Source organism: Vicia villosa, linkage group LG1 (genome assembly GCF_029867415.1).
Source record: "Vicia villosa cultivar HV-30 ecotype Madison, WI linkage group LG1, Vvil1.0, whole genome shotgun sequence".
Taxonomy (NCBI): Eukaryota; Viridiplantae; Streptophyta; class Magnoliopsida; order Fabales; family Fabaceae; genus Vicia; species Vicia villosa.
Window position 1 is genome coordinate 127,065,795 of NC_081180.1, and position 11,859 is coordinate 127,077,653.

The window sequence follows — 11,859 nt, forward strand, 5'->3', positions numbered from 1 at the left end:
TGGAGTAGGAGAATTGATTTTGAAAAAGTATCCAAACAAGAAAAAAAAACCAATTTTCAAGTTGAGGTGCACTAGAAGTGCTTTTGGGGCTTGTAGAAGCCAATCCAAACATGCACGTAATAAATAATATATAATAAATGTAGAATTGATTCTACGAAACTCAAAAGTTAGAAATTGTAGCTTCTATTAGAATTGCTTTTGGAGGAGGAGAATTGATTTTGAAAAAGTATCCAAACAAGAAAAAAACCAATTTTCAAGTTGAAGTGGACTAGAAGTGCTTTTGGGACTTGTAGAAGTCAATCCAAACATGCACTAAGACAATATTCAAAACAATTTTTAATAAGATTTTGAACACTACTCCCTCCATCTCAAAATAAATAGCGTTTAAGGTTGTTACACACAGAATAAAAAAAAATAATGATTGAGTCAATAAAGATAACATTTTTACAAAATTACCCTTAATTACTATTGGTTGTTATATATTGACATGACTTGAAAAGAGTGTAGATAAGGGGTAAAGTTAATAAAAGTTAGTTAATGTTGCATTAATAAAAGTTAGTTAATTATTAGGCTTAATATTCAAATTGGTCCTCTACCTATACACTAGGGTCCAATTTGGTCCTTTACCTTTTAAAAGTTTCAAAGTGGTCCCAGACGTTACCAAAAAGTATGCACGTTGGTCTTTATCGTTAAAATGCTTCAAACGGTGTTAACATTTGATGACATGGCACGTGAGATGGAACAATCATTGTTCATCATCTCTATTATAATTTGGGTTCTTACTGCAATTTTCAAAAAATCCCAAATCCTATAACCTAAAATCCTATAACTCAATCTTGTTACAAATTGACTACAAAATTGCACAAGAAAGCATGAGTTCTGGGCGCATTTCATCCTCAACATCCAGAAATGTGATTGATTCGCAAGTTTACACAGGGTTTGCGAAGCTTCTATGCGCGTGTGGAGACGAAGCAATACTGCGTAGGGCGAAAACCGTTAACAACTATGGAAAGCTATTCTGGGGATGCAAGCATTTTAAGGTACTACGAGTTCTATTATTGTTCTGAAGTGTCTTTTTTTCTGTAACCATAACCATCGTTCCCAATATCTTCATAGGGGCATTCCAGTTCTGGGTGTGGTTTTTTCGAATGGTTCCATGAAGAATGTAGAGATGAGAAGGAAGACACCTTGATGAAGCATGAATGGAAGATTCAGGTGCTGAGCCAAGAGATGGATGCTGTCAGGAAAGAGACAGAAGATTTGAAGTTGAAAACATTGGAATTGGGGGAGCTAATTGAGAAGACAAAGAAATGGAAGAGCATTTGGAATTGTTTTGTCTGTTTCATGTTTTTAGTTCTTGTAATTAAGATGGTCTAGTTATGTGTTCTAATGTATTTTGAAACTGTTTTGTCTTGAATTGTTTTGAGACATGTAGTTTGCAAGATGTGTTGCTTGTAAACATAGTATCTTGCTAGAAATAATTGTAATGTTATTAGTGTTTTGAAATGTATTTTGAGACAGTATTTTGAGACATGTATTTTGCAATATGTTATTAGACTCAAGTCATTTGCAAGATGTTTATGAGGTACTCAAAACAGAAGTACCAGGAAATATGTTCATTAGAACATGACATTAAAACTATCCAAAATATGTGCATCTAAAAGATGTTCAAAACAAAACAACCCAAAATATATTAGAACACAATATGTTAGAACATGACATTTAAACAACCCAAAATAGGTGCATCTCAAATATGTTCAAAATAGAACAACCCAAAATATGTTCAAAGTATACTAGACAGAACCAAAATATACTAGTCAAATATTACATTAATTCAACCCAAAATATAGTTAACAGACCCTAACAAACTAAATGCCCTTCTTAGTATTGTTTCTTTTTGTAGGAGTGGTCCTCCTAGTGGTAGGACCAACTGCATTTTGAGATGCACTAAGCCTTGTTGTTGGACCCACATGTGCTGGTTTCCTAAATGGTATCTTGTGTGGCCTAGCTGTTGTCATCTTTTTATGAGTCCCTAGTGTAGGTGGTGCCCTTGAAGCTTGGATTGGTTGAGATCCTTGTGTCATTGAAGTTTGTCTTGATTGAGATCCTTGTGTTGGCTGAGATCCTTGTGTCCTTGAAGCTTGTCTTGGTTGAGACCCTTGTGTTGGTTGTGATCCTTGTGTCCTTGAAGCTTGTCTTGGTTGAGACCCTTGTGTTGGTTGTGATGTTTGTGGTGGTTGAGTCATCTTGCAGGTGGATTTGTTATGCCCAATTTGCCTACACCCGGTGCACCTCATTATCATACCTGTCTTCCTCATTTTTCTATCTGTCCCATCAATTTCACCAGCCTCACGATTCCTCCTCTTCTTAGGCCTTCCAGGCATTTTCTTGTACTTTGGTGGCTGGACATCTGGGAACTCTGTTCTGACCCATAAATTTGTTCCATTTACTGGATAAATTATAGGATCATAAACAGACATATACCTAGCCTTTTTATAAATGTCAGAAATGAAGTCTTCAATATGTAAACCTCTGCTCTTCAATGCAGCAATAGCATGCACACAAGGAAGCCCTGTTAGTTGCCACTTTCTACACATGCAGTTGTATTCCTTTAGGTTGACAGAAAAAATGTCACCTGGGTTCTCAATGTGCCTAACCTCATAAATGTATTCAGCTGACATCCTATGTACACAAAATACAACAGAAAATGAATAACAGAACAATACAACAGAATATACATAATTAGAACTTGTTAGGGAATCAATGAATAACAAAAGATACCTAACAATCCATGAATTTGTGTAGGAACTTGTTCTCTCCACTTTTTTCTTTATGTTTGGCAATACATCTTCATCACTTAAGTTAGGAAATTTCACCCTATTTGTTGCCCATTTCTCCATTATGTAGCCCCTAATTTCTTCTAGCATTGTCACAATTGGCTTACCTCTAGATTCCACAATGACACTGTTGAAGGCTTCAGACATATTGTTCAACACAGTATCAGACTTTGAAGTAGTCCTAAAATAAGACTTACTCCAAAATCTAGGTGGAGTCTGCATCATATGCTTGTATGCCTCTTCATTTATCTGCCTCATACCTCTCATCTCCTTTTCCCATGCTTGTGGGTAAGTTGTCCTAGCTGCTCTCCAGATTATCTCCTTCAACATTTTTCCTGGGAACTTTTTTCTAAAGTTGTTGTATAAGTGCCTAACACAGAACCTTTGTTCCACATTTGGAAGCAACTCATCCATGGCAGGAAGTAGACCCTGTAACTTAAAGAACAACATAGATATAACCTCATAAATGTGAATACAACATAGATATAACCTCAGAAATGAATGTGTAGGTTCTACATTCTTCTCTGCCACCTAGGTCATCAATGAGTAGTTGCAAGAACCATAACCAACTGTCCTTTGTTTCCCCTTCTACAACAGCAAATGCAATAGGTAACATCTGATCATTTGGATCAGTCCCAATAGCTGCTAAGATCTGACCTCCACATAATCCTTTTAGAAAGCAGCCATCAAGACCAATAATAGGACTACACAGCTTGAAACTTTGCTTACAAGCAGCATAGCATACATATAACCTCTTGAAAAAAGGCCTTGTATCTTCAGCACCCTCTTGAACTGGCGTGACACTTAGCTTGACAGTAGAACCAGGATTTGTCCTTAGTATCTCATGACAGTAATCATATAACCTTGTGTAATCTCCTATAAATGAACCATCAACCATATCCCTAGCTAAACTTCTGGCCCTAATTTTCATACGATACATAAACCCTAACCTATAAACAAGAAGAAGAGATTGAAGAAATAAGAAATCTGACCTTCGTATATTACTTCCCAATGTGATGATAAGTCGTCTTCTTCGTCTTCGCACACTCCTCTTCGTCTTCGCACAAGTCTTCGTCTTCGACACTTCTCTTCAGAAAACTTCTAACCTTGCTGAACGAAAAATGGAACATGGATATTGAGGGTACCCTATTTGCTAGTGAAAATGACAGGTCATCAATATTATTACCCTACCCATGACACCTAGCAGCCACGTTGGAATATATTTAACGTTCCAAACGATAAAGACCAACGTGCATACTTTTTGGTAACGTCTGGGACCACTTTGAAACTTTTAAAAGGTAAAGGACCAAATTGGACCCTAGTGTAAAGGTAGAGGACCAAATTGAGTATTAAGCCTAATTTTTATATTGATAAAAGTTAGTTAGTTATTATTTTGAGACAAAATTTTATAGCTAAATAAACAATTATTTTAGGACAGAGGGAGTAGTTTTTATGAGGTTTTCAACATTGGAGGAATGTATGTGACATCTCACATCTATCATTCTTAATAAAACCATTAAAAACCAGGGTTGGCGCAACAGAGGATGGCCCTGACACAGTGGAGGAAGGTGCCGGAGCAGATTTCGAGGGCGGTAAAGAGATCGAACCGAGAGGGGGAAGTGAGACAGGATTGCATTTTGCTAGATCCACACAACATTTTGCCAAAATGATACATAAATTCCACACTACATATATTAATATAATATAACATTCAGAATGACAAGAAAATCAAGTACATTGAAAAAAGCGATATGAAATACAACGAGCATCGAAGATTCCGATCTACGCATAAATAACCTGCGAACAGCTAATAACCATGACCACAGGCCTTTATTAATCTGCAATATGAAGCCAACTCTTTTCCTGAAACATTAACTTGACTGCTACTGCCATGAATTAACTACTTTCTTTGCCATCTGCTGCCCTAAGTGAGCCTAACTGCACTGGAGCTTGGGTTTGCACCACTTTTGATGATCCATATCCTGATGTGTCGATACCTTTAGCCGATTCCTTCTCAAGCTGTTCCTTAATCCAGATGTAAGTAATCCTCAGTCCATCCTACAAAACCAGAATTTAGATGTTTCTGTAAGAATATGCGGAATCCTAAACAATTCATTACTCTTTTCCGAAGAAAATGAACAAGCCAAATTTGATAAAAAGAAAGTAAGACACAAGAAAGAAGAAAGGAATCATTTTTATACCTTCAACTTCATTGTTGGAGCCCAGCCAAGTTTCTCTTTGATAAGTGTATTGTCTGAGTTACGACCACGAACACCCTCTGGGCCAGGAATGTGATGTATAGGAGTTTTCTTGTCGTCAAAACCAAGAACGATCTCAGCCATCTCATTCATGCTGACCATTTCATCACTTCCAATATTTACCGGCTCACGGAAGTCGGATTTAGTCAGTCTAAACACAACAATAGATCAAAATGTCAAGTCTTCTATCATAGAATATGAATTAACTTGAAACAGTTTAGTTACTTGATTAACACCAAATCAACTTCCTATCCTACCAATTAAGGCAAATACTAAATTACAAAGAAGCAGTGAGTCCTCTTATAGTCATTTACTCCAATAATGTTATTGAGTCAGCTAACCGAATTTTGCAAAGAAACATTTTAATGAAATTAATGACCCCTTTGAATAACTCGAACATGAAAAGCTTACTTTAATAGTCATGTTTACATCAATCATAAATATCATAACTCATAAGCTCAAAATTCTAATTCAAACAGAGAAACCCAACAAATAGCACATGAATAAAGCAGGATAAGCCACACAATCAGCCAAGACGTACCTAAGTACACCTTCAACACACTCATCAATGAAGGTGAATGATCGTGTTTGTAAACCATCTCCCCACATCTCAAATTTGTCAGTAGATGTGATCGCTTTCCGACAAAAAGCAGCAGGAGCCTTCTCCCTTCCACCTGTATGACGAAGCAACAAACTTATTAAATCCAAAAGCACGCCAAAATTAAAAACATCTACCAATTTACTCATTTGGAAACAACGAAACAACCAAAATTTGCAGTTCAGAAAATGGCATACCTTTCCATGTACCAAAAGGACCATATATGTTATGGAACCTTCCAATGCGGCACTCAATTCCAAAATCTTTGTTATAGTGCTTGCATATCTCCTCTGTTGCAAGCTTCTCTAGCCCATACGCATCTTGTGGCTAAACACATTCATCAAATTGAACACATTAGTCCCAATCTCAATGTAAAAATAAACAACCAACATTCATCAAACAACCAAAGAAGAATCGCCAACAAACCTCAGCAGGCCATGCATCAGACTCCTTCAAGCTCACATTAGTAGTTTCCAACTGTTTAAATTCAGGGTAGATACAAGCACTAGAGGCATAAAAGAACCTGAAGAAAAAACAGTTTTCGCAATTGGCATGAATAACCGACACAACATCACAAATATTTCATTGGTTATAGATCCAAAAACACAATGTACATGATACTAACCTCTTAATGCCATTAATCCTAGCAGCCTCAATCATGTTAAAGCTAATCATAGTATTGTTATACATAATAACCGAATGATTCGACTGAATAAACCCCATCCCGCCCATATCGGCAGCAAGATTGAAAACATGGTCAACCCCTTTCGTAACAGTAAGACAGTTATCCATGACCCTAAGATCAACAAGATGGAACTCATCACAGAACATATCCTCAGTCATGTGCTCATTTTTCTTCCAATCAGAAGCAATAATGTAATGCCCCTCTTTCTTAAGACGCCGCGCTAAATGCGACGCGATAAAACCACCAGCACCAGTGATGGAAATTTTCAGCTTCTCTGATGGCCAGTAAGGCTCCCTCTCAAGATTCTCATAGGTGTATTCTCCGTAGTTAGTTTTTCCAGTACTTCCCATTCTACCTGAATTAAAAATTGTATTAATCTTAATTAAATTAAAAACAGAATTAGATATGCTTCATAAACAATCAAATATAATCCAGTAGAATACAATCCAACATGTCTCGTTAAACCAGCTCAATTGATAGTTGTGCAGAGACATTAAATACAATGGCACGGCTACTTTCAGCCACCAGACTATTTGAAAGAAAAAAAAAAAAAAGCAATACAACACATGTAGGCACATGATTAAAAGAAATGAAGTCATAGAAGCATCCAATTATTCTAAACTAGAATAAAATTAATATAAATAATTGGAATGATAATTGGTGAGAGTAAAACAAATGAGAAACAAAAAAAACAAATCGAAAACAGAAGATTGACGGTGAAGACTTTTACATGAGATTTATGAAGACAAAGCCTTAATAATTCAAAGGTTAAACCCTAAAGTGAAGTATAATTGATAGTAATTAAGTAAATAATTAGACAAAAAAATTGAAATTGAGGGACTAACCTGAGGAGAGGGAAATGAAAGAGAAGAGATAGTGATAATGTGTGGAGAGAGAGGGAAAGGGAATGGTGTGAGAAGGGATGGATTGGTGGGAAATGATATATATAGGAGAGAAGTGAGGGCCACTCGTTTCGTTATTTTGTTGCAACGTAAATGGGTAGAGCTACCTATGTATCTATCTGTGTATCTAGAAGCCAAAACAGAAGACATTGTTTTCATTTTTCATTTCTCTCTCAGCAAATTTTTTGTTTTACAATTAATAATTATTATGAAATAAAATAGAGTATAAAGTCAACTTTTATACCATCTCCAAGTCCATGAAACACGGTAATTTATAACAAATATTTTTATAAGCGCTTAAAACAAATTACTCTACATCATTTAAAATATGTGACGGTAATTTATAATTAAATAAAATTTTATAAAATTTTATGGCAGTTAAATTTGTACTTTGATTTATTTATGAATTTAATAGAAATACATCGATAGTCATAAGTTTTTTTATAGAAGTTTAATTTTTAAGTAGTTGAATGAGTGCAATAAGGTGTTGAATTGAGTGTTGAAAATGAGGTGGATTAAATTATGTTGAATAAATTCAACATGTTGAATAAGAGAGAGTGAGGGCCACAAAAAACATTTGTCAAAATATTATTGATTTTTGTAAGTTATTATATTTTTATTTTATCATAATCATTTGGGGTCAATTATTTCATAGTAAATTATTTTTTTTATTTTTATTTATCAAAATTCATCATTTTTTTCTCTATAAGTAGAGACTAGTTTCATTAGATTTAGACACTAAAAAAAATCAACTTTCTTCTCTCTAATTTTTCTATTTAGCCTTCTTGTTTGTAGCTCTTAACATATTTTTAGAGAAATGGATCCCAACAACAACCCTTTTAACACTCAAAATTCCACTAATTATCCTCTCAACTACCCAAATCCCAACAACTATATATTTCAAAATCAATCTTCCAACCAACAAGGTCCCCGAAATATACCAAATTATGGATTCCCTCAGAATTCCATAATTGGAGCATAAAAACCATATTCATAATGCTTATTTATTTTTATTGTCTTACAATTTTAAAACTTAAATAACAATTATTGTAATTTTAAAAGTATATGGATGTGCAACTCAAGATTATGTCTCCCAGTGTCTCAGATCATGCCATGTTATATGTTGATAGTACTGTGGTCAAGAGGAAACCTATGAGACAATTTAGATTCACCAACTGCCTTGTGGATATGCCTGGTTTTGAAGATGCTGTTAGAACTAGCTGGATTCAGAGAGTTGCTGGTAGTCCTATGAAGAGGCTATGGATTAAACTAAAAAGACTCCAACCTGTTCTTAGAAGATTTAGCTATCCTCTATCCAATCTTCAGCAGAACCTGACCAAAGCTAGAGAGGACCTGCACAGAGCTCAGGGTGAGCTTAGCCTGAACAGAATGGATACCAACACCATTGAGAAAGTTAAATTCTGCACTGAGGAAGTGATCAGGCTAAATGAGATTGAGGAGAGCATTTTACAGCAAAGATCCAAGATTGATTGGATAAGATTGGGTGATGGGAACAACTCCTTTTTCCATGCATCTATCAAAGCAAAGCATAGTACTAAAAACATGGTGGGTTTGGAAAAACTGGATGGCTCTTTGATTCATACCCAGGAGGCCTTGGAACAGGAAATTCTTGAGTTCTATGGAAACCTTATGGGTAAGGAAGCAAATACTCTTCAACATGTTGATGTTGAGGCCATGAGGATGGGGCCTCAATTGACTAGGGAGCAGAGGGAAGCCCTCATAAAGAATGTTACTGAGGAGGAGATCCACAAAGCTTTAGCTGGCATTGGTGACTTGAAATCCCCAGGTATAGATGGCTATGGGTCTAAATTTTTTAAGGCTTGCTGGCAACTTATCAAGAAGGATGTGATAGATGCTGTTGAGGAGTTTTTCACTACTGGGCAGATATATAGAGCTTTTAACAGTACTCTTGTTACTTTAGTCCCCAAAGTAGCCTGCCCTAAGAATGTTAAGGATTATAGACCTATAGCTGGCTGCACTACATTCTATAAAATTATCTCCAGGATTTTAACTGACAGATTAGGAAGGGTTCTGACTAGTATAGTGAATAACTGCCAAGCTGCATTTGTACCAGGGCAGAATATTCACAATCACATCTTACTAGCCTATGAATTATTAAAAGGATATAACAGGAAAGGAGGAGTCCCTAGGGTCATGATGCAAATTGATCTTCAAAAGGCTTATGACATGGTTAATTGGGGATCAATGGATGTCATCTTGAAGGAGATTGGTATACCTCAGAGGTTTATTGATTGGATCTTGGCTAGTATGACCACAGTATCCTATAAGTTCAATGTGAATGGGTATGTGACTGATTTTATGCAAGCAAAGAGAGGGATCAGACAGGGGGATCCAATTTCCCCACTTTTGTTTGTTCTGATAATGGAGTATATGCACAGAATTATGAAAAAAATGCAGAAGAACCCTAGTTTCAATCACCACCCAAAGTGTGCTAAGCTGAACTTGACTAATCTGATTTTTGCTGATGATGTGTTGCTTTTCTGCAGGGGTGATCAGATTTCTGTTGAGATAATGCAACAGGCTTTTAATGATTTCACAAAGTCAACAGGCCTCATTGCAAATCCATCCAAAAGCACCATGTTTTGTGGAGGAATTGAGATGACTTTGCAGAGAAGGTTGTATGAGATAACAGGTTACAAAGCTGGTGTTTTCCCTGTGAGGTATCTTGGAGTCCCCCTCACTTGCAAGAGGCTGACAATTCACCATTACCTTCCTTTGATCGACAAGATCCTGGCAAGAATCCACCATTGGTCAGCAAAACTTTTATCCTATGCTGGAAGGATACAACTGGTGAAGAGTGTAATTTCTGCTATTGCCCAATATTGGATGAGCTGTTTCCCAATTCCAAAAATGGTCCTTATGAAAATTGATAGAATTTGCAGAAGTTTTATTTGGTCAGGATCAGAAAAGAGTAAAAAGAGCCCGGTGGCATGGAATACTGTTTGCAAGCCTTATGCTCAAGGAGGACTGCAGATCATTAATCTTCAGGTTTGGAATCGTGTCCTTATGCTTAAAAATCTGTGGAATTTGTGTAGCCTGGCTGAGAATCTCTGGAGCAAATGGATGCATAGTTATTATTTCAACAAAACGGATGTCATGAATTATGAGATGAAAAGCCATAATAGTTGGATTGCTAAAAGCATTCTGAGCCAACGTATGATGATACCAGCACTGCAGCAGGCCTGGGATAACGCAATCCAGAATCAGAATTTCAAGCTGAGTATATTTTACAAAGCCTTGATTGATGATGGTAGTAGAATAGCCTGGGTAAACCTTATTAGAAACAACAAAGCCCGTCCCCGTGCGGTATGCTGTCTCTGGTTGGCTTGCCATAAACGGTTGCCAACTAAACTGAGATTAGCTAGACTGAACTTGTTACACACACAAGATATGAAATGCTGTCTGTGCAAGCAATGGGATGAAGACATTGATCATATGTTCTTTCAGTGTAGAGTGACCAGGAGGATATGGGGAAATATACTTGAATGGCTGGAGTTTCGACATGAGCCTCTAAAGTGGGAGGATGAATTGGTTTGGTGCATTGATCACACTAAAAGGAAAGGATGGAGAATAGCCCTGCTTAAGATTGCTCTTGCGGAGACTATATATAGTATATGGTCTTTGAGAAATGGATTATGTTTTGAGAATATAGATACTACAATTGGTATAGAGGATAGAATTAGAAATTGCATTGTGTATAAGGGGTGGCAACTTAGTAAATGTAGAAGCCACCTTGCAAAGTTAATGCTATAGGTTTCTTTGTCGTTTGGTTGGTTGGATCATGTTGATCACCATTATGTTTGTAAATGTGTTTTTTTGAATTAATAATATTTACTTGATTCAAAAAAAAAAAAAAAAAAAAAAAAAAAAATTATTGTAATTTTACATGCATAACCTATTTTTAATAAAAATATATGGTAGGATCTAAGTTTTGTCAAGTCATTGTTTGTATTTGTTTACTTTGTTTGTATTTGTTTGGAAATTAAGTTTTGTCAAGTCATTGTTTGTATTTGTTTGAAAATTAAGTTTTGTCAAGTCATTGTTTGTATTTTGTCACTTTTGTTTGTATTTGTTTGGAAATTATGTTTTGTCAAGTCATTGTTTGTATTTGTTTGAAAATTAAGTTTTGTCAAGTCATTTTGTCACTTTGTTTGTATTTGTTTGGAAATTATGTTTTGTCAAGTCATTGTTTGTATTTGTTTGAAAATTAAGTTTTGTCAAGTCATTGTTTGTATTTGTTTGAAAATTAAGTTTTGTCAAGTCATTGTTTGTATTTTGTCACTTTGTTTGTATTTGTTTGAAAATTAAGTTTTGTCAAATCAAGGTTTGTATTTGTTTGAAAATTAAGTTTTGTCAAGTCATTGTTTGTATTTTGTCACTTTGTTTGTATTTGTTTGAAAATTAAGTTTTGTCAAATCAAGGTTTGTATTTGTTTGAAAATTAAGTTTTGTCAAGTCATTGTTTGTATTTTTGTCACTTTGTGCCTTATCTATTATTTAACTTCATCATTCTTCCATTGATGTATCAATACCAAAAA

At 35.6% G+C, this 11,859-nt stretch overlaps 2 protein-coding genes across 3 annotated transcripts; both read right to left on the bottom strand.

Moving 5' to 3' along the window:
* Positions 1-1,868: 1,868 nt before the first annotated feature.
* On the bottom strand, positions 1,869-3,735 carry LOC131653548 (uncharacterized). Its single transcript, XM_058923725.1, has 3 exons — positions 3,328-3,735; positions 2,782-3,266; positions 1,869-2,682 (listed from the first exon to the last, which is right to left on the bottom strand). Exons 1-3 carry the CDS (start codon positions 3,733-3,735, stop codon positions 1,869-1,871), a joined length of 1,707 nt encoding a protein of 568 aa, XP_058779708.1.
* Positions 3,736-4,504: 769 nt separating this feature from the next.
* On the bottom strand, positions 4,505-7,382 carry LOC131644144 (GDP-mannose 3,5-epimerase). 2 transcript variants are annotated; one of them, XM_058914563.1, is made up of 7 exons: positions 7,224-7,382; positions 6,319-6,733; positions 6,120-6,216; positions 5,891-6,020; positions 5,637-5,769; positions 5,039-5,246; positions 4,505-4,895 (listed from the first exon to the last, which is right to left on the bottom strand). In XM_058914563.1, the coding sequence occupies exons 2-7, from the start codon at positions 6,726-6,728 to the stop codon at positions 4,734-4,736; spliced, it is 1,140 nt and encodes a 379-aa protein (XP_058770546.1). In that variant the 5' UTR covers positions 6,729-6,733; positions 7,224-7,382; the 3' UTR covers positions 4,505-4,733. The 2 variants fall into 2 exon arrangements, with proteins under 2 accessions (XP_058770546.1, XP_058770547.1); XM_058914564.1 differs by having other exon boundaries at positions 6,319-6,729; positions 7,224-7,369.
* Between the last annotated feature and the right edge of the window lie 4,477 nt (positions 7,383-11,859).